The sequence below is a fragment of the Psammomys obesus genome, unplaced genomic scaffold (assembly GCF_907164565.1).
Source record: "Psammomys obesus unplaced genomic scaffold, mPsaObe1.curated_primary_1811, whole genome shotgun sequence".
Lineage (NCBI taxonomy): Eukaryota > Metazoa > Chordata > Mammalia > Rodentia > Muridae > Psammomys > Psammomys obesus.
In genome coordinates this window covers 1,621,840-1,642,630 of record NW_026590715.1, presented here as the reverse complement: position 1 = coordinate 1,642,630, position 20,791 = coordinate 1,621,840, and the positions used below count along the sequence as shown (strand labels likewise).

The window sequence follows — 20,791 nt, the reverse complement described above, 5'->3', positions numbered from 1 at the left end:
CATAGTAGACTATTACCCAGATGTCTAAAAATTCATAAATTTTGTAGAAAAATAAGTAGAAGAAGAAAAAATTAACCTGAACAAGGTAATCTGTTATAGTAAATAAAAAAATGAGAGTTGAGTTAAAAAAAAAAAAAGAGAGTTGTGTTCTCAATGAACACTCCAATTGTAGTAATGGTATGAGAGCTTCAAGAGAATGGCCAGATGAAGAAAAGCCTTGGAAACATTCTGGTGCAAGCAGTAACAAGGAGGCAGAAAAGAGCCCAGATCATGGGAAGCTCAAGGACACGAAGAACGACAGATAAAATTAAATTTTATTTTGTATCATATCAAGGGATAGTTTTACCAGAACATTGCTCTACCAGAGGTTTTGTCAATGTTTACCAGTGATAGCGTTTACATAATCATCTTGACCCACACTTTCTTCTAACTTGTTCAGCCTATCCACCTTTGTACGTACCCCATCTTCTCAGAAGTTTTTTGGCCTTTGTCTTTAGGGGGCTTTTTGACAAAGAATAGGGATTTTCATAAAGATGTCACCCCATTTGCAGTTGCAACCTAAGAAAGGACTGTTCTCCAACCTGGCAGTGCAATCTTAATGAAGAGGTTTTTGTCCCTAAGGCTATGATGGATCACTTAACTCAGTTGACAAACCACTGAAAGAATCAATGAACCTTTCCCCTTTTGGCAAGATCAGGGTCACTGGTAGCCTCCAGGCCTGACAGCTTATCTTCTAAGATGACAGATATCAGCCTCCAAACTATAGGTGCTTAAGGACTGTCATGCCAGCAGTGCTACTAATCAAGTCAAAATGCTTCAAAGGCCCTCTACTCAATCTCAGTCCATTCCATAGGCTGCATATCCCTTGTGCTGACAAAGAAGGTCTTGACCATTTTAGAAAATTCCATTATTCAGAAGCAGCTGGCCCTCCACACATTACTAAGCCATTCCACTTGTATGTGGATGAGGCTAGAGGTATTGGCAAGAGAGTACTCATGCAAAACCTGAGACCCTGGAAAAGACCAGTAGCATCTTCCCAAGAGACTTGAAGCTAACTGCCACCAGCCCACTGGTAAAAGAGCTGACAATATCTCAGCAGAGACCCAGGTCCCAACATATATCTCCTACCCATCCAGAGGGGAAAGACCTGACCCTAACTCTCTTGCTTAGGGTTTCATTGATGTGAAGAAACACCATGAATACAGCAATTCTTATTTTCATTTTTTAAAATTTTTATTATTATTATTAATTACACTTTATTCATTTTTTACACCCCATGAGACCCTCCCTCCTCCCCTCCTGATCCCACCCTTCCTCCCCTGTCTGCATGCATGCCCCTCCCCAAGTCCACTGATAGGGGAGGTCTGTTTCTCTGCCAGTACCATGCAGTTTTTATAACTGTTGCTCTATAGTACAGCTTGAGATCAGGGATGGAGATACCTCCAGAAGATCTTTTATTGTAGAGGATTGTTTTAGCAATTCTCGGTTTCTTGTTATTCCATACGAAGTTGAGAATTTTTCTTTCCAGGTCTGTAAAGAATTGTGTTGGCAATTTGATGGGAATTGCATTAAATCTGTAGATTGCTTTTGGTAAGATGGCCATTTTTACTATGTTAATCCTGCCAAGCCATGAGCATGGGAGATCTTTCCATCTTCTCATATCTTCCTCTAATTCTTTCTTCAGAGACTTGAAATTTTTTTCATACAAGTCTTTGACTTGCTTGGTTAGGGTTACACCAAGGTACTTTATGTCATTTGTGGATATTGTGAAGGGTGTTGTTTCTCTAATTTCTTTCTCAGTCCTTTTTGTCTTTTGTATACAAGAGTGCTACTGATTTTTTTTGAGTTAATTTTGTATCCGGCCACTTTGCTGAAGGTGTTTATCAGCTGTAAGATTTCCCTGGTAGAGTTTTTGGGGTCACTCATATATACTATCATATCATCTGCAAATAGTGATAATTTGACTTCTTCCTTTCCAATCTGTATCCCCTTGATCTCCTTCAACTGTCTTATTGCTCTAGCAAGGACTTCCAGCACTATGTTGAAGAGATATGGAGAGAGTGGGCAGCCTTGTCTTGTCCCTGATTTCAGTGGGATTGCTTTAAGTTTCTCTCCGTTCAGTTTGATGTTGGCTATAGGCTTGCTGTGTATCGCCTTTATTATGTTCAGATATGTGCCTTGTATCCCTGATCTCTCCAGTACTTTAAATATGAATGCATGTTGGATTTGTCAAATGCTTTTTCAGCATCTGGGGAGATTATCATGTGGTTTTTTTCTTTCAGTTTGTTAATATGGTGGATCACATTGATGGATTTCCATATATTGAACCACCCCTGCATACCTGGGATGAAGCCTACTTGGTCATAGTGGATAATATCTTTGATGTGTTCTTGGATCCAGTTTGCAAATATTTTGTTAATTATTTTTGCATCAATGTTCATAAGGGAGATTGGCCTGAAATTCTCTTTCTTTGTTGAGTCTTTGTGAGGTTTAGGTACCAAGGTGATTGTGGCTTCATAGAATGAGTTTGGTAATGTTCCTTCTGTTTCTATTTTGTGGAATAGTTTGAAGAGAATTGGAGTTAGCTCTTCTTTGAAGGTCTGGTAGAATTCTACGCTGAAGCCATCTGGTCCTGGGCTTTTTTTGGATGGGAGACTTTTGATGACTGCTTCTATTTCTTTGGGGGATATAGGACTATTTAATTGATTTACCTGGTCCTGATTCAGCTTTGGTGAGTCAAATCGATCAATAAAATTGTCCATTTCATTTAGATTTTCAAATTTTGTTGAGTATAGACTTTTGAAGTAAGTCCTAATGATTGTTTGGATTTCCTCAGTGTCTGTAGTTATGTCCCCCTTTTCACTTCTGATTTTGTTGATTTGGGTGGTAAGGGTTTGTCGATCTTGTTGATTTTCTCAAAGAACCAGCTCTTGGTTTCATTGATTCTTTGAATTGTTTTATTTATTTCTAATTGATTGATTTCAGCCCTGAGTTTGATTATTTCCAGCCATCTACTCCTTTTTGGTGTGTCTGCTTCTTCTTTTTCTGGGGTTTTTAAGTGGGCCATTAAGTTGCTTGAATGAGCTGTCTCGAATTTCTTCTTGAAGGCACTTAGTGCTATGAACTTTCCTCTTAGCACTGCTTTCATTGTGTCCCACAAGTTTGGGTATGTTGTGTCTTCATTTTCATTGAGTTCTAGAAAGGCTTTAATTTCTTTCTTTATTTCTTCCCTGACCAAGCTGTCATTTAGTAACAAGTTGTTCAGTTTCCATGTGTGTGTAGGCTTTTTGCTATTTCTGTTGTTGTTGAAGTCCAGTTTTATTCCATAGTGATCAGACAGGATACAAGGGATTATTTCAGTCTTCTTGTATCTGTTGAGGCTTGCTTTGTGACCAACTATATGGTCTATTTTGGAGAAGGTTCCATGAGGTGCTGAGAAGAAGGTAAATTCTTTTGTGTTTGGGTGTAAAGTTCTGTAAATGTCTGTGAGGTCCATTTAATTCATGACCTCTGTCAGAGATATTGTTTCTTTGTTTAATTTCTGTTTTGTTGACCTGTCCTTTGTTGAGAGTGGGGTGTTGAAGTCTCCCACTATTAATATGTGGGGATCTATATGTGGTTTAAATTTTATCAATGTTTCTTTTACAAGTGTGGGTGCTCTTGTATTTGGGGCATAGATGTTCAGGATTGTGATGTCTTCCTGGTGGAATTTTTTCTTGATGAGTATGAAGTGTCCTTCCTCATCTCTTTTTATTAATTTTGGTTGAAAGTTTATATTATCAGCTATTAGAATGGCTACTCCTGCTTGTTTCTTGGGTCCATTTGCTTGGAAAGTCGTCTTCCAACCTTTTACCCTCAGGTAATGTCTATCTTTGTGTCTTAGGTGTGTTTCTTGTATGGAACAGATTTCTGGGTTTTGTTTACGTATCCATTCTGTTAATCTGTGTCTTTTTACTGGAGAGTTGAGTCCATTGATGTTGAGAGAGATTAATGTCCAGTGGCTGTTAGATCCTTTGATATTGATGTTGGCTGTGTTCATAAGGTTGTGTGCTTGGTTGCTTTTTGTTTTGCTGTAGTAAGGTTAATTATTTCCTGTGTTTTCTTGACAGAAGATAATTTTCTTGGGTTGTATTTTCTCTTCCAGTGTCTTCTGTAATGCTGGATTTGTGTGTAGGTAATGTTGAAATTTGTTTTTGTCATTGAATATCTTGTTTTCTCCGTGTATGAGGACTGAGAGTTTTGCAGGGTGTAGTAGCCTGGGTTGACATCTGTTTTCTCTTAGGGTCTGCATGATATCTGTCCAGGCCCTTCTGGCTTTCATAGTTTCTGTTGAAAATTCAGGAGTGATTCTAATGGGTTTGCGGTTATATGTTACTTGGCCTTTTTCCCTTGCTGCTTTTAGTATTTTTTTTCATTGTTGTGTATACTTACTGTTTTGATTATTATGTGGCGGGAGGATTTTCTTTTCTGGTCAAATTTGTTGGGTGTTCTGTAGGCCTTATGTATCCTTATTGGCTTCCCCTTTAACTTGGGGAAATTTTCTTCAATGAATTTGTTGAAAATATTTTCTGGGCCTTGGAGAAGGGAGTCTTCTTTTTCTTCTATTCCTATTATTCTTAGGTTTTGTCTTTTCATATTGTCTTGGATTTCTTGGACGGTCTGTTTCAGGAATTTTTTGGATTTAACATTTTCTTTGACAGATACATCGATTTCTTCCATTGTATCTTCTACACCTGAGATTCTTTCTTCCATTTCTTGTATTCTGTTGGTTATGGTTACCTCTATAGTTCCTGTTTTCTTCCCTAAATTCTTCCTCTCCATTATTTCCTCCATTTGTGTTTTCTTTTATTTTTCTAGTTCTATCTTCAGGTCTTGAGTTGTTTTGTTTACTTCTTTCACCTGTCTGCTTGTATTTTCCTCTTTTTCTTTTAGTTCCTTCAACTCTTTGATTTCTTTCAGTGATTTAATTATTTCTTCTCTGAAGGCCACAAGCTGTTTGGCTGCCCCACTGCTGGGTTTCTTGTTATAAATTTAGTGTGCTGCTGCTCAGTAAATTTCCATGTACAGTCCTCTTGAAGAAACTGCTGATTCCCTAGCTGTGGGGTTTTCTCCCAACAGGAAACTCAGTCTGTTATCCTGGGGCGCACAGTTCTGTCCGGGAAAGTGGGAGGTGCACTCAGCAAGTCTCTGGGCCAGAGGCTGATTGCTCCGCTCTGGACCTGGAGAATGTGCACCTAGGTTGATTTGGTGCCTGGGAGCACTGCTCTGGTCTGGAGGCTGGGTGCCTCACTCTGGACCAGAAGCTGTGTGTCTCTGTCTGGGATGGCAGCTGCAGGCACTGCTCTGGTCCAGACGCTGTGGGTGCAGCCCTCTTGAAGGACCAGGGATTCCCACAGTTTTGACAGTCTAGCTAGGGATAACTGGTTGATCCTTGGCACAGTATCTGAGGGCTGCTGTAATGGCTCTCTGGCTTTTGTAGGTCTGAGGATGCAGCTGTGTGTCCCAGTGCCCTAGGGGAACTCAATAATGGCGGCAGAGCACAGCGCTCCTGCCTGCACTAGTGTCTGGGTGAGTCCAGGAAGTGTTTTGGTGCTGGGTGTCCTAAGCGTTAGAGATGCTGACCCCCTCTGCTGGGGGTTTCCTCCTGCCAGAGACACGCAGTCTGGTGCCCTGGTGCCCTGGTGCCCACAGTTCTATCTGAGGCGGCAAATCAGGCGCACAGGCAGGGCTCCGTGCAGGCGCCTGTGTCCTGGCTCTGGGTCTGGGCTGGCTCTTGTGGCACCCGCGGAACCCGAGTCTTTTCCAGGGGATGTCTGGGTAACCTGGGGTCGGTCCCAATTGTTTCCTGCTCCGTGGGGTTATCTCTCGACTAGGAAATCCAGTCTATGGTGTTGTGGGCCCACAGTTCAGTCTGGGACCTTGACCAGATCGCGCTGGCGTGTAGCTCTGGGCTGGCGACCAAGTGCCTGGCGGAACCGGGATGTCGTCCAAGGTTTATCCGGGTGAGTTAAAACTGATTGAATCCCCCACCGTGGGGTAGCCTCTCACCTGTGAAACACAATCACTTGTGTTTTATGGCCGCAAGTTCTAATTGCTGGTCACTGTGCCAATCCTGTTGTGCTGCTGCTCAGTATGATTTTGATGTTGGCTGTGGTCATCAGGTTGTGTGCTTGGTTGCTTTTTGTTTTGCTGTTGTAAAGTTAATTATTTCCTGTGTTTTCTTGAAAGAAGCTAATTTTTTGGGGTTGTATTTTCTCTTCCAGTGTCTTCTGCAGTGCTGCATTTGTGTGTAGGTATTGTTGAAATTTGTTTTTGTCATTGAATATCTTGTTTTCTCCGTGTATGAGGACTGAGAGTTTTGCAGGGCATTATAGCCTGGGCTGACATCTGTTTTCTCTTAGGGTCTGCATGATGTCCGTCCAGGCCCTTCTGGCTTTCATAGTTTCTGTTGAAAAGTCAGGTGTGATTCTAATTGGTTTGCCATTATATGTTACTTGGCCTTTTTCCCTTGCAGTTTTTAGTATTTTTTTCATTGTTGTGTATACTTACTGTTTTGATTATTATCAATGATTTTGTTGAAAATATTTTCTGGGCCTTGGAGAAGGGGTTCTTCTTTTTCCTCTATACTTATTATTCGTAGGTTTTGTCTTTTCATATTGTCTTGGATTTCTTGGACGGTCTGTTTCAGTAATTTTTTGGATTTAACATTTTCTTTGACAGATACATCGATTTCTTCCGTTGTATCTTCTACACTCGAGATTCTTTCTTCCATCTCTTGTAGTCTGTTGGTTATGCTTACCTCTGTAGTTCCTGCTTTCTTCTCTATATTCTTCTCTCCATTATTCCCTCTATTTGTGTTTTCTCTAATTTTTCCAGTTCTATCTTCAGGTCTTGAGTTGTTTTGTTTACTTCCTTCACCTGTCTGATTGTATTTTTCTGTTTTTCTTTTAGTTCCTTCAACTCTGTTTCTTTTATTTCATTCAGTGCTTTAAGCATTTCCTTTCTAAAGGCCATAAACTGTTTGGCTGCAGCTTCCTCTATTTCTTTATGGATGGCAATATTCTGTTTGAGTTTATCTTCCTCTATGTCTTTACGTATCTTATTTGTTTCCTCTGTTATCATTTTCATGAGCATAGTTGTTAGGTCATCTTCTTGGATTTCAGTTATGCTGGGATGTCCAGGGCTACTCCCTTCCCTGGGTAACTGGGTTCTGGAGATGCCATATTGCTCTTTCTTTTGTTGCTTGAGCTTTTACGCTGGCCTCTACCCATTGTGCTATCTTAGGTGTTTGGTGTTATTTTCTGGTGGTTCCTGGGGATCCTGTGGTGGAGAGAATCCCCTTAGTAGAAAGCTGGTTTTTCCTGAAGGAAGTCTTCTCATCTTTTTGGGTTTAGTCCCTGTATGGCTGGAATTTTTTCACGAGTTGCTGCTGCTCACCTCAGGGATAGAGATCTGAGTGGTAACAGTAGTCTTTGTTAGTCGAGAGGGTTCTCCTCTCACCCAGGGAAGTCCTGAAGACAGCTGCCCTGTTTCTGGGTTTCTTGCTGTAAATCAGCTGCTGTGACCCAGTTGATCATCTGGCGTGCAGCAACTGTTTGTGCCTGTGTCTGGAGCACAGCTGAGTGATGGCGGCTCAGCCCTGCCTGTCTGCGAGACTTTTTCCAGGGAAGGCTTGGATGATTTAAGTCAGTACAGTTTCCTTCCTTCTTTGTGGATTCTCTGGAGACAGGGACTCTCAGTCTCTTTTTTGCCCTGGGGCGCACCACTGAGTCTCCCAGATAGCTTGCGTGCAGAAACTGCCTGTGTCTGCCTTTCCGGCCTTTGGGAGCCTGGGTATCTGCCTAAACTGGGTAATTTTCCTGAGACCTTTTCGGGGTGGGGGTGTTGGCTGAGTGCTCTGAGATCAGACCAGCCGTTTCCCTCCCTGTGTGTTTGCATCAGACAGTGAAACACAGTCTCTGGTGCCCTGGGGCCCACAGTTCTATCTGAGGCAGTGAATCAGGCGGGCAGGCAGGGCTCTGTGCAGGTGCCTGGGTCCCTGGGTCTGGCTCTGGCCTGGCTCCTGGGGCACCCGTGGAACCTGAGTCTTTTCCAGGGGATTTCTGGGTGACCTATGGCCGGTCCTAATTGTTTCCTGCACAGTGGGGTTATCTCTCGACTGAAAATCCCAGTCTCTGATAGTGTGGTGTACATGGTTCAGTCTGGGACCGTGACCAGAGATACTGGCGTGTGGCTCTGGGCTGGTGGCCAAGCGTCTGGCGGAACTGGGATCTCTTCCACAGTTTACCCGGGTGAGTTAAAAGCTGATTGAATCCCCTACCGTGGGGTATCCTCTCACCTGGGAAACACAATCGCCTGTGTTTTATGGCCGCGAGTTCTGATTGCTGGTCACTGTGCCGATCCTGCTGTGCTGCTGGTCAGAATGAGAGTCGTCCTGGCGTCCCTATCTTGCCCCGCCTCAACACCATGACCACAGCAATTCTTATAAGGAAACATTTAATTCTGGCTAGCTTACAGTTCAGAGGTTTAGTCCGTTATCATCATGATGGGAAACATGGCAGTGTGCAGGCAGACATGGTGCTGAAGAAGTACCTGAGGGTTCTACACCCTGATTGACAGACAGACAGCAGGAAAAGAGTGAGACACTGGGCATGGCTTTAGCATCTGAGACCTCAAAGCCCACCTTCAGTGACACACTTCCTCCAACAAAACCATATCTACTCCAACAAGCCCACATTTCCTAATAGTGCCACTCCCTATGAGCCTATGGGGATCATTTTTATTTAAACTACCACAATGACTATTGCTCCTGCCCATGAGAATGACCCCAACCCACATTACTGCCCTAGGCTTCCCTGGCACCAGGGCCTAGAATCCTTCTATATTCTCTATCATTGACAAGGTTTACCATTTGCTTAATCACTGCCATTAAGAATTGGTCAGGATTGCTGTTTTTTTCCTGAACCCTCTACACTATTAATGTATAGGTCTAGGGATGAACAAGACTATTGGTCTGCCAGCAAGTTAAAACAATTATAACTCAGAACAGCCTAAGCTAACATTGGGAGACCTGCAGGGAGGTGGAACCTGCCTGGTCTCCAAGACATTGTCTTAGGTTATTTCGATGTTTGCTATTCCATGCTCCAGATCAACTTTATTTTTTTTTAAGATTTATTTATTTATTATTTATACAGCATTCTCCCTGTGCACCAGAGGATGTGCCCAGATGGTTATGAACCACCATGTGGTTGATGGTAATCGAACTCAGGACCTTTTGAAGAACAACCAGTGTTCTTAAACTATGACCCATCTCAGCCCTCCAGGTCAGCTCTTATCATCAGAAATGAGTTAAGACTCCCTGAAACCATTTAGTAGGCATGACTCCTCCAAGGCATTCCAAAACAATAAGTCTTTTTTTTTTTTAATGTGACCTACTGGAAATACTGTCCCAGGTGTATTTATATAATGGGGAAGAAGGAAGAGCTCACTTTAACAGGGAGCCCAGGCTGCAACTGGAAAAGCAAGCCACAGCCATCCTTATTCCACTCCTGACTGGAGCCAGTATTGCCAGGGCAACAGCTATAAGAACATTGGCACTATGGCTGTTAAGAGAAGACAGTCAGGAGAATACACACAGAGTAATGAATAAGAGAAAAACCCCATACATCCACAAGCTATTCGTACTTATGACCAACTGTGTGCCCCTAGACTGGGATGAGTCAACAGTTTGACTAATGCCCATATAAATAGTCGGGAATGTGACAGGGCAGAGGTTCCTCCATCTTGTGTTTCTTGCAGAGCCTATTCCAGAGTTAACTAGAATCTGATCTCTTTGATGGAGAATCCAATAGAGAATTATCCAACTTTGTTCTAGGAACTAAAGGTCAGGATGTCCTAGATAACCTATCTTCGTTTTGGTTAAAACTGCTTGTTTTCCTGAAGCCTCCTTCAGTTATCTGTTTATCTTTAACTGTCTATTTGGAGCCCACTCCAGAAAACCACTTATCTTAGCTTCTGTTAAAAAACTGCTTGCTAGAGGAGGGGCCAAGATGGTGGCACCGGGAGAACACGGTGTCTGAGAAGCGGGACAACACACTCCGTGCAGCGACCAGGAGACTGAACTCTGGGCCCTAAAACAACAGCAATCGATCGTGTTTCCCAGGTGAGGGGACGCTCCCACGGCGTGGGAATTGGTCGGGTTCACTCTCGGCTGCCCAGCCAGAACCTGGAAGAGAACCCGGCTAATGTGGGCTTTGGGTATCCGGGCTGGTGCCACAAACCTGCGTGTCCCAATCACTTTCCCAGGCTGATTGGTGGGCACAAGGGTGCCTGAGGCTGAGAGTCCCAGTCCCAAAAAAAACCCCACGGGGAAGGAAAGTTGCCAGATTGGTCACGGGTCACCCACTCTTTCCCTGGAAGGTCTCTCCGACAATGGGTACCTGCCGCCATCACAATTGAGCTCCCGCCGTGCACGGATTGCAGCTGCGCACCCAACTCAAAATCCCTACTCCCTCTTCGGAGGAGGCAGGTGGCGTCCAGCAGAAGCTGCCACAGACAACATTGTCTGTAACCCAACCCGAGATCGGGGCTGAGAAAACCCAAACCTTTCGGGCACTCCCCCAAAGGCCGCCATCACCCTGCCGCAGCGGAGCAGAAGGATAAAGAGGCGCACAGCGGCTTCACAGTGCCAGAACTCCAGTGCTGCCGGCCGCTCCTAGCAAACAAATTACAGCTTGGGATCTGGGACTGTGGTCATTCTACACGTCCTGAGATTATCCTGGGTCCAGCACAATAAGGTCTAGCAGCAAGTTTTATCACTGGCGCCCCCCCCCCCGGACCCCTGGCAGAGAAACGCCGGCTCAGGGCTCAGGATCCGACTGAGAAGACCCAACCCCTGCTGGCACTCCCCTGAGAGCACCTCCATAAGCTTGCCCTAGCAGAGGAGAAGGTCAGAGGGGAAGGACAGAGAGGCAGCCTGCCAAGGACACAGCACCTTCTCTCCAGCTCACCCAGTGGCTCCTAGCAGAGAAACCCAAGCTCTGGATCTGAGGACACTCAACCCTACCTGGTACTCTCTTGGGATCAGCAAACATAGATTCTACTGCTAGGCTGCTTCTGGCAGAGAGATCTGGGCCCGGGATCTGGGATTGAGTACACTCATCCCGCGCCACCCAGGGACCAGTCAACATAACCCCTCCTGGCAGAGGGAAAGGACAAAGAGGCACACACAGGAAAGGTGGACACCGAGTCCTGCGACCGCAGTGTCACGGAGCTGACTGTTAGCCTACCCGTGCACTTCTGCAGCAGGACCAAAACAGAGAGTAGTGAGCAAGGGGAACCCCTGGGCATTCCAACTGGTCCTACAAGAGAGTGGGTGAGCCTTCTAGGGAGAGATTGCCCCAGACCCAGGGCCTCTCCACAGAAGCAAACAGACGAGATCTCTGCCACCCACAACCCTAGGGTGGGCATCATAGGGATTCTTGGGATAGCGACATTGAAGCCTCTGCCTTGCGGGTCCACCAGGGTAATACAGGCAAACAATCCCTGGATCTCAGTCAGAACTGCGTAATAGTGGCTTGTAGGCCACTGCAATAGTCAGACGATCCGCACATGCACACTGCGCCCGCTAAAAGCACACGCGAATAGCGCCAGCGTCACATTCTTTACTTAGGCAAAACTGAAAACACAGTGCACACCCCCAAAGCAGTGAACCTCTCTCATCTTCCTGAAAAAAACAGTCCAGAAAACAGAAAGAGAGGATTATAGCCCAAACTACAATCTCGAGGAACAACCAGTGAGGATTATAAATAACGAGATGGCTAGAGGCAGACGTAAGAACACTCCCAACAAAAATCAGGACAAAATGATCTCACCAGCAACCCCACAAAAAAATGGACACTTCAATTCACAAGATATACAAGAAAACGACCTCAAAACTATGTTTCATCAGCTATTAGAGGCCCATAAAGATGAAATGAACAGAGCCCTCAGAGAAATAGCCAAGGAAATCGAGAGGAACCAAGAGGAAACATATCGAGATTTCAGAGAAATGACCACGAAAATTGAGGCAAACAGAGAAGAAATGAACAAAGCTCTCAAAGAAATGTCCACACAAACGAAAGCAAATAAAGAAGAAATAAACAAAGGTCTCATAGAAATACAGGCAATTATACCCAAAGAAGTAGAGGCAAAATTAGTGATACATAGAGAGGAAACAGACAAAAAAATAGAAGCTATCATTGAAAAACAGGAGTCCACATTCAAACAGATGTAGGAAATGGTGCAAGACATGAAAACAGAATTAGAATCAATGAAGAAAACACAAATAGAGAAAAACCAGGAGCTGGAGAACATAGAGAAAAGATCAGGCACCACAAAGGTAAGCATCACCAACAGAATACAAGAGATGGAAGAAACAATCTCAGGAGCTGAAGATACACTTGCGGAAATTGACACGTCTCTCAAAGAAAAAATAAAATCAGAAAAGTTCCAAACACAAAACATCCAAGAAATCAAGGACACCATGAAAAGACAAAACCTAAGAATAATAGGAGTAGAAGAAAAAGAAGATATCAGGCTCCAAGGTCCGGAAAATATTTTCAAGAAAATTATAGAAGAAAACTTTCCCAACTTAAAGAAGGAGATGGCCACAAAAATACAATAGGCCTACAGAACACCAAGTAGACTAGACCAGAAAAGAAATTCTTCACGTCACATCATAGTCAAAACACTGAACCTACATAACAAAGAAAAAATTCTAAAAGCAGCAAGGGAAAAAGGCCAAGTAACATATGAAGGTAGACCTATCAGAATCACACCAGATTTCTCAACAGAAACTATGAAAGCCAGAAGGGCCTGGACAGAAATCATACAGTCCTTAAGGGACCACAGATTCCAACCCAGACTACTATACCCAGCAAAACTTTCAATCAACATAGACGGAGAATTCAAGATATTCCAAGACAAAACCAAATTTAAACACTATCTCCATAGTAGCCCAGCTCTACAGAAGTTATTAGAACGGAAACTCCAAAGCAAAGAAAACAACTACATCAAAGGAAACAGAGGAAATAGATAACTACACAACAAAAAAACCAAAAGAAGACAAGCAATGAAACTCAGTGACACCACCAACACCACATATAAAGTAAGTAACAATTGTTGGTCACTGGTTTCTATCAACATCAATGGACTCAACTCCCCAATTAAAAAATACAGACTAACAGAATGGTTGCGGAAACAGGATCCAACATTCTGTTGCATCCAAGAAACACATCTATGCAACAAAGATAAACACTACCTCAGAGTAAAGGGCTGGAAAAATGTCTTTCAAGAAAATGGTTCCAGAAAACAAGCGGGAGTAGCCATCCTAATATCTAATAAAATAGACTTTCAACCCAAGTTAATAAAAAAAGATAAGGACAGCCACTATATTCTCATCAAAGGAAAAATCCACCAAGAGGACATCACAGTTTTGAATATCTATGCCCCAAATACAAGAGCACCTACATTCGTAAATGAAACAATATTAAAGCTTAAGTCACACATTGACCCTAAAACCCTAATAGTGGGAGACTTCAACACTCCACTCTCACCAAGGGACAGATCAACTAGACAGAAAACAAATAGGGAAATAAAAACACTTACAGAGACCCTAAATCAAATGGACCTAATAGACGTCTACAGATCTTTTCATCCAAACTCAAAAGAGTATACCTTCTTTTCAGCACCGCATGGAACCTTCTCCAAAATAGACCATATAGTTGGTCATAAAGCAAGCCTCAACAGAAACAAAAAGATTGAAATAATCCCTTGTATTCTATCTGACCACCATGGACTTAAGCTGGACCTCAACAACAACAGAAATAACAAACAGCCTACATGCACATGGAAACTGAACAACTTGTTACTCATCGACAGCTGGGTTAAGGAAGAAATAAAGGAAGAAATTAAAGACTTCCTAGAATTCAATGAAAATGAAGGCACAACATACCCAAATTTATGGAACACATTGAAAGCAGTGCTCAGAGGAAAATTTATAGCACTAAGTGCCTGCAAGAAGAAATTTGTAACATCACATACAAACAACTGAAAACCCTAGAAAAAAAAGACGCAGATACACCCAAGAGGAGCAGAAGGCTGGAAATAATCAAACTCAATCAATTAGAAACAAATAAAACTATTCAAAGAATCAAAAAGCTGGTTCTTTGAGAAAATCAACAAGATAGACAAACCGTTAGCCAAACTAACTAAAAAGCAGAGAGAATCAATTCAAATCAACAAAATCAGAGATGAAAAGGGTGACATAACTACTGACACAGAAGAAATTCAAACGATCCTTAGGTCATACTACAAAAGCCTATATGCCACAAAATTTGAAAACCTAAATGAAATGGAAAGTTTTATTGATAGATTCCATCTTCCAACATTAAGTCAAGATCAGGTAGAAAGACTGAACAGCCCTATATCCCCCAAGAAAATTGAAGCAGTCATTCACAGTCTTTCCTCCAAAAAAAGCCCTGGGCCAGAAGGTTTCAGCGCGGAATTCTACCAGACCTTCAAAGAAGTGCTCACACCAATTCTCCTCAAACTATTCCGCAAAATAGAAACAGAAGGTACATTACCAAACTCATTCTATGAAGCAACAGTCACCTTGATACCTAAACCACACAAAGACCCAACAAAAAAAGAGAACTTCAGACCTATCTCTCTTATGAACATTGACACAAAAATACTCAATAAAATACTTGCAAACCGAATCTAAGAACACATCAAAGATATCATCCACCACGACCAAGTAGGCTTCATCCCAGGCATGCAAGGGTGGTTCAACATACAGAAATCCATCAATGTAATCCATCACATAAACAAACTGAAGGAGAAAAACCACATGATCATCTCCTTAGATGCTGAAAAAGCATTTGACAAAGTCCAACACCCATTCATGTTTAAAGTCTTGGAGAGATCAGGAATACAAGGTACATATCTAAACATAGTAAAGGCAATATACAGCAAGCCTATAGCCAATATCAAACTCAATGGAGAGAAACTTTAATCAATCCCACTGAAATCAGGGACAAGACAAGGCTGCCCACTCTCTCCCTACCTCTTCAACATAGTACTTGAAGTCCTAGCCAGAGCAATAAGACAACTAAAGGAGATCAAGGGGATACAAATCGGAAAGGAAGAGGTCAAAGTGTCACTATTTGCAGATGATATGATAGTATATATGAGCGACCCCAAAAATTCAACCAGAGAACTCCTCCAGCTGATAAACACCTTCAGCAAAGTGGCAGGATACAAAATCAACTCAAAAAAATCAGAAGCCCTCCTGTATACCAAAGACAAAAGGGCTGAGAAAGAAATTAGGGAAACAACACCCTTCACAATAGCCACTAATAACATAAAGTACCTTGGGGTGACACTAACCAAGCAAGTGAAAGACCTGTTTGAGAAAAACTTCAAGTCTTTGAAGAAAGAAATTGAAGAAGATCTCAGAAGATGGAAAGATCTCCCGTGCTCATGGATTGGTAGGATTAACATTGTGAAAATGGCCATCCTGCCAAAAGCAATCTACAGATTCAATGCAATTCCCATCAAAATACCAACTCAATTCTTTACAGACCTTGAAAAAAAGATTCTCAGCTTCATATGGAGAAACAAAAAACCCAGAATCTCCAAAACAATCCTGTACAACAACAGATCATCTGGAGGTATCTCTATCCCCGATCTCAAGTTCTACTACAGAGCAATAGTAATAATAGCTGCATGGTACTGGCATAAAAACATAAAGGAGGATCCATGGAACCGCATAGAAGACCCAGAAATAAACCCACACACCTATGAATACTCGATTTTTGACAAAGAAGCCAAAACCATTCAATGGAAAAAAGACAGCATCTTCAACAAATGGTGCTGGTCCAACTGGATGTCCACATGGAGAAAAATGAAAATAGATCTATATTTATCACCCTGCACAAAACTAAAGTCCAAGTGGATCAAAGACCTCAACATAAAACCAGATACTCTAAATCTGTTAGAAGAAAAAGTGGGGAACAGCCTAGAACTCATTGGCACAGGAGACAACTTCCTGAACAGAACACCAACAGCACAGGCTCTAAGAGCTACAATTAATAAATGGGACCGCATGAAACTGATAAGCTTCTGTAAAGCAAAGGACACTTTGTCATCAAAACAAAACGCCTGCCTACAGCTTGGGAAAGAATCTTCACTAACCCTTTATCTGACAGAGGACTAATATCGAGTATATACAAAGAACTAAAGAAGCTGAAAAGCAGCAAACCAAGTAATCCACTTAAAAAATGGGGAACAGAGCTAAACAGAGAATTCTCTGTAGAGGAATATCGAATGGCAGAGAAACACTTAAAGAAATGCTCATCCTCATTAGCCATCAGGGAAATGCAAATCAAAACGACCTTGAGATATCACCTTACACCCATCAGAATGGCCAAGATGAAAAACTCAAGGGACAACACATGCTGGAGAGGTTGTGGATAAAGGGGAACCCTCCTCCACTGCTGGTGGGAATGTAAACTGATACAACCACTCTGGAAATCTATCTGGCACTTTCTAAGACAATTAGGAATAGTGCTTCCTCAAGACCCAGCTATACCACTGCTAGGTATATACCCAAAGTTTGCTCAAGTACACAAAAGAGATATTTGCTCAACCATGTTTATAGCTGCTTTATTTGTAATAGGCAGAACCTGGAAACAACCCAGATGTCCATCAACGGAGGAATGGGTACAGAAATTGTGGTATTTTTACACAGTGGAATACTACTCAGCAATCAAAAAGGAGGAAATCATGAAATTTGCAGGCAAATGGTGGGATCTAGAAAAGATCATCCTGAGTGAAATATCCCAGAAGGAGAAAGACAAACAAAGTATATACTCACTTATATAGACCTATAAGATATGATAAACATAATGAAATCTATACACCTAAAAAAGATAATCAAGAGAGCGAACATGGGGTAAGATTATCAATATCCGTTTAGAAAGACAGATGGGATGCGCATTGAACATATGACAGGAGTCTACTGAGCGCATTTGAAAGACTCTAACTAGCAGTGTTTTCAAAGCAAAGACTCATGACCAAACCTTTGGCAGAGTACAGGGAATCATAAGAAAGAAGGGGAGTTAGTCTGATGAGGAAAGGATAGGAGCTCCACAAGGACCAAATATATCTGGGCACAGGGTCTTTTCTGAGACTGACATGCAACCAAGGACCATGTATGAATGTAACCTAGAACCTCTGCTCAGATGTAGCCTGTGGTAGCTCAGTAACCAATTGGTTTCCCATAGTGAGGGGAACAAGGACTATTTCTAACAGGAACTCAATGACTGGCTCTTTGGCCTCCCCACCCCCCAAGGGAGGAGCAGTCCTGTTAGGCCACAGAGGAGAGCTTTGCAGCCAGTCCTGAAGATACCTGATAAAACAGGATCAGATGAATGGGGAGGACTTCCCCCCTATTAGTGGACTTGGCAAGGGGCAGGGTGGAGATGAGGGAGGGAGGGACTGGGAGGGAATAAGGGATCGGGACACGGCTGGGATACAGAGTTAATAAAATGTAACTGATAAGAAAAAAATAAAATTAAAAAAAAGGGGTAAAGGACCTATGGAAAAAAAAAACAAAAAAACAAAAACAAAAAAAAACCTGCTTGCTACATTCTACAAAGCCCCTTGTCCCCTCCCACAGCTGCTAAGCAAGATTCCAGAACAAGGTTTACTGCTTTTAAAATCTGTGTATTCTGGACACTCAGGGCCACACCTAGGTCCTGAAACACTTTGATGTGATTCCAGTTGGATGGAATAAAGACGTTCAATTGGCTATACACCATGTCTGAATGGTCATCTTAGGTGAGCTCCATGTAACAACATGAGACTTTTTTATCTCTGCTGTTAGTTTTCTTCCTTCATATTGTACTTAGAACTCATCCTGTCTTCTGAGTTCATTCTTCTACAACAACTACATTTTAACTTCTTTAGTTTTCCATAGTTTTGGGATTACAAGCATGAGCCCCACAACCAATGCATAGTATCAAGCTTTTAGGATAACTATGTCTAGTGGCACAGACCTGTCTATAAAACCAGCTACTCAGGAAAGTTAGAAAGAGGACCACAAGATGAAGGCTTGTCTGAGCAACTTAATCAAACTCTGTTTCTAAAGAAAAAACAAAAAATAGGACCAAGGATACAATTCAGTGGTAGAGTACATGTATTAAGGCCCTGGCTTCAATCCCCAGTAATGAAAACAAACAAACAAAGCAAACAAACACAAAAAACAACTGGCCATGATGAGTATCTTTGTGTCAGGTTCTTCTGACAATTGACTGTGCTGAGGATGATCAGGGGCAGCAGAAACTACTGATGCATCTCCATTAGGTTGGAAAATTGGTCTTCTTTACTTCAGCATTTCTTTTGTTGCAAAAACAATAGTAAAACAACCCCTGAAGTCATGGCTGAATTTGTTGGCACAGTCCCCTTGGCATTTAGATGTAATTTTTATGGGCACACCATTTGCTAGAGATTTTCCTCCTCTTCTCATCTGAGTCCTGTTAGCTTGCCATACTTTAGAAAAATCTGTTTTCATATCTTTGGATAGGAAGTGTAGAGAGTAGTAAATATCATATATAATTTTTCACTGTAGAAAATGATATTCCATGTTGCTGGAGAAATTTACTTTCATTTCTTTATAATTTTTATTAGTTGAGCCTCCCTCCCTCCCTCCCTTCCTTTCTTCCTTCCTTCTTCCCCTTATTTTGAGGGTAAGTTTTCCCTTTGAAGTCCAAAGTGATCTGAAATTTAATGCGTAGTTCCAGCAGATCTCAAACATGTACTGATCTCTTATCTTAGCCAATTGAGTGCTCCTATCATAGCTGTTAGCCCCTGCCTCTAGTTTAGCAATGGGTTTCACTATGATATTTCATATGCATATCCAGTTGGTTTTGACCATATTTACTCCATCCCCCTTTCTTCTGTACTAATCTTCTTGTCTGAGAATCTCACTGGTTGCCTTCTTCCCTTCTACTTTAAAGTCTTAGTTTTTTTTTCAAGGAAACATTGAAAAATAATTTCCCCCAATCCACACAACTTTGAAGTCTTGCCATCATGTTTCAGTGTGTTTTCTTTGGAAGGAACAGGGCTGTCGTTCTGTTAATTTTAAAACTCGGGATCTGTTTTTATTGTATATAAAGTAGCGCCAACATGGGCAGTTTCATGCAAAATGTTAATAGTATGAGTCATTAATGACTTTTTTCTTAACATAAACATCTACCTCACTTAGCTGTGGTGTATTGAATATATTTATCAATTATTTGAATTACATCAGTGAGTAGAATAACCATATCTTCTATAGGTCTAATAAGGTGAATTGGAGAAATAAATAAAAAATATGAAGTTTTACATGAACAATAATAGAAGTTTTCAAGGATAAAAATACAACTCTGAAGAACTGAAAACTGTACATAAAATGGGCCTCAAGGGTAATAGAGGGATGATTCTCACTTACCTCCATTTGCAAACCACACTAACCAGTTCAATAAATACAAAATCCTACTTCCTTCCTTCCTTCATTTGTTTATACCTTTAATAAAAATCCTTGGGAGAAAGTGTCTGGGATATATAGTAGAGACATGCAGGCAAGAAAGACCTATATATATTTGAGGAGGTCTTCTTTTATTATTTTTCACTGTTTTTGGTGTTGACTTTGTTAGAGGGTTGGGCCAGAAATTCTGTTGAAATATAATGTATCAAAATAGTTTTTCTTTAGTAACAGTTTGCTTGTGAAGGTTTACTGTCTAATTTCTCAACAATAGCAGCCTGAGCTCTGTACTAGCTAAGAAGCCCTGGATGTTATTGGTAAAGCCAATGGCATCACCTCATTGCCTGGTTTTGGATCACTTTCCCCTGACAGGGCTGTCTTGCCTGGCCTCAGGGGATGAAGATATGCTCAGTCCTGATGTATTCAGATATACTCACACTTGATGTGCTGGGGAAGCTTAATATGGGGGGACGCTTACCTTTTCTGGGGGAAAAGGGAGAGGGGAAGGAGGAAGAAGGGAAAGTGAGGGAGGCTGGGAGGAGGGGATGGAGGGGGCATCCTCAAGACATAAAGTAAATAAAGTAATATAAAATAAAAAAAATATGTCATTGTGTAGTTTGGAGGTACAGTACTTGCTTTAATTTTAAAAAGCCCTGACTTTGATTTTTGATCCATGTCCTACCTAAAAACTGTTGAGTTCCTCTAATGATTGCGTTCTGCTGCTTATGGACACATCAGCTTCTGACTTCTGTGCTTTGTCCCTGTTCTGCCTCTGCTTTCTACTGACATCCTTCCTTTCAGTTTTTCATTGCTTTATGTGTAACTTTCTTCTAGAACTGATTGAGAAAATTTAACTTTGTGCTCTAATTAACTGTTTGTAAGACTGAATTAATGTTTTTATTTCTCTGAGACTTCCCTAGTGTCCAACTTAGAAAATACCTATAAGATGTCAAATGAGAGACAGGTGTAAAATGACATTAGATTGGAATCCTCACTTTGGGAAGACTAAGGCATGAAGATCTTGAGTTCAAGGCTTTTCAGGGTTACAGAGTGCATTCAAGGGCAGCTAGTTGCAACAACTGATAGTAAATTGGTAAACAAGTAGGTGAGTTTTGTTTTACATGCTCCTTGAGGAGTGAAATGAGCAGGCAGCATGCATTTGTGTTCACAGATGAGCCTTTGCTTTTTACAGAAGAACCATCTGCTAGAGAGAAGCACAATGTG

General features: G+C 41.8%; 1 protein-coding gene across 1 annotated transcript in view; it reads left to right on the top strand.

Annotated features, from left to right (window-relative positions):
• The first annotated feature begins 5,980 nt into the window (after positions 1–5,980).
• LOC129678078 (uncharacterized) overlaps positions 5,981–20,791 on the top strand; it is an 86,973-nt gene continuing 72,162 nt past the window's right edge. Inside the window, exon 1 of the mRNA XM_055608759.1 lies at positions 5,981–6,002. Coding sequence (XP_055464734.1) covers positions 5,981–6,002 — 22 coding nt within the window. The remainder of the gene's footprint in view (positions 6,003–20,791) is intronic.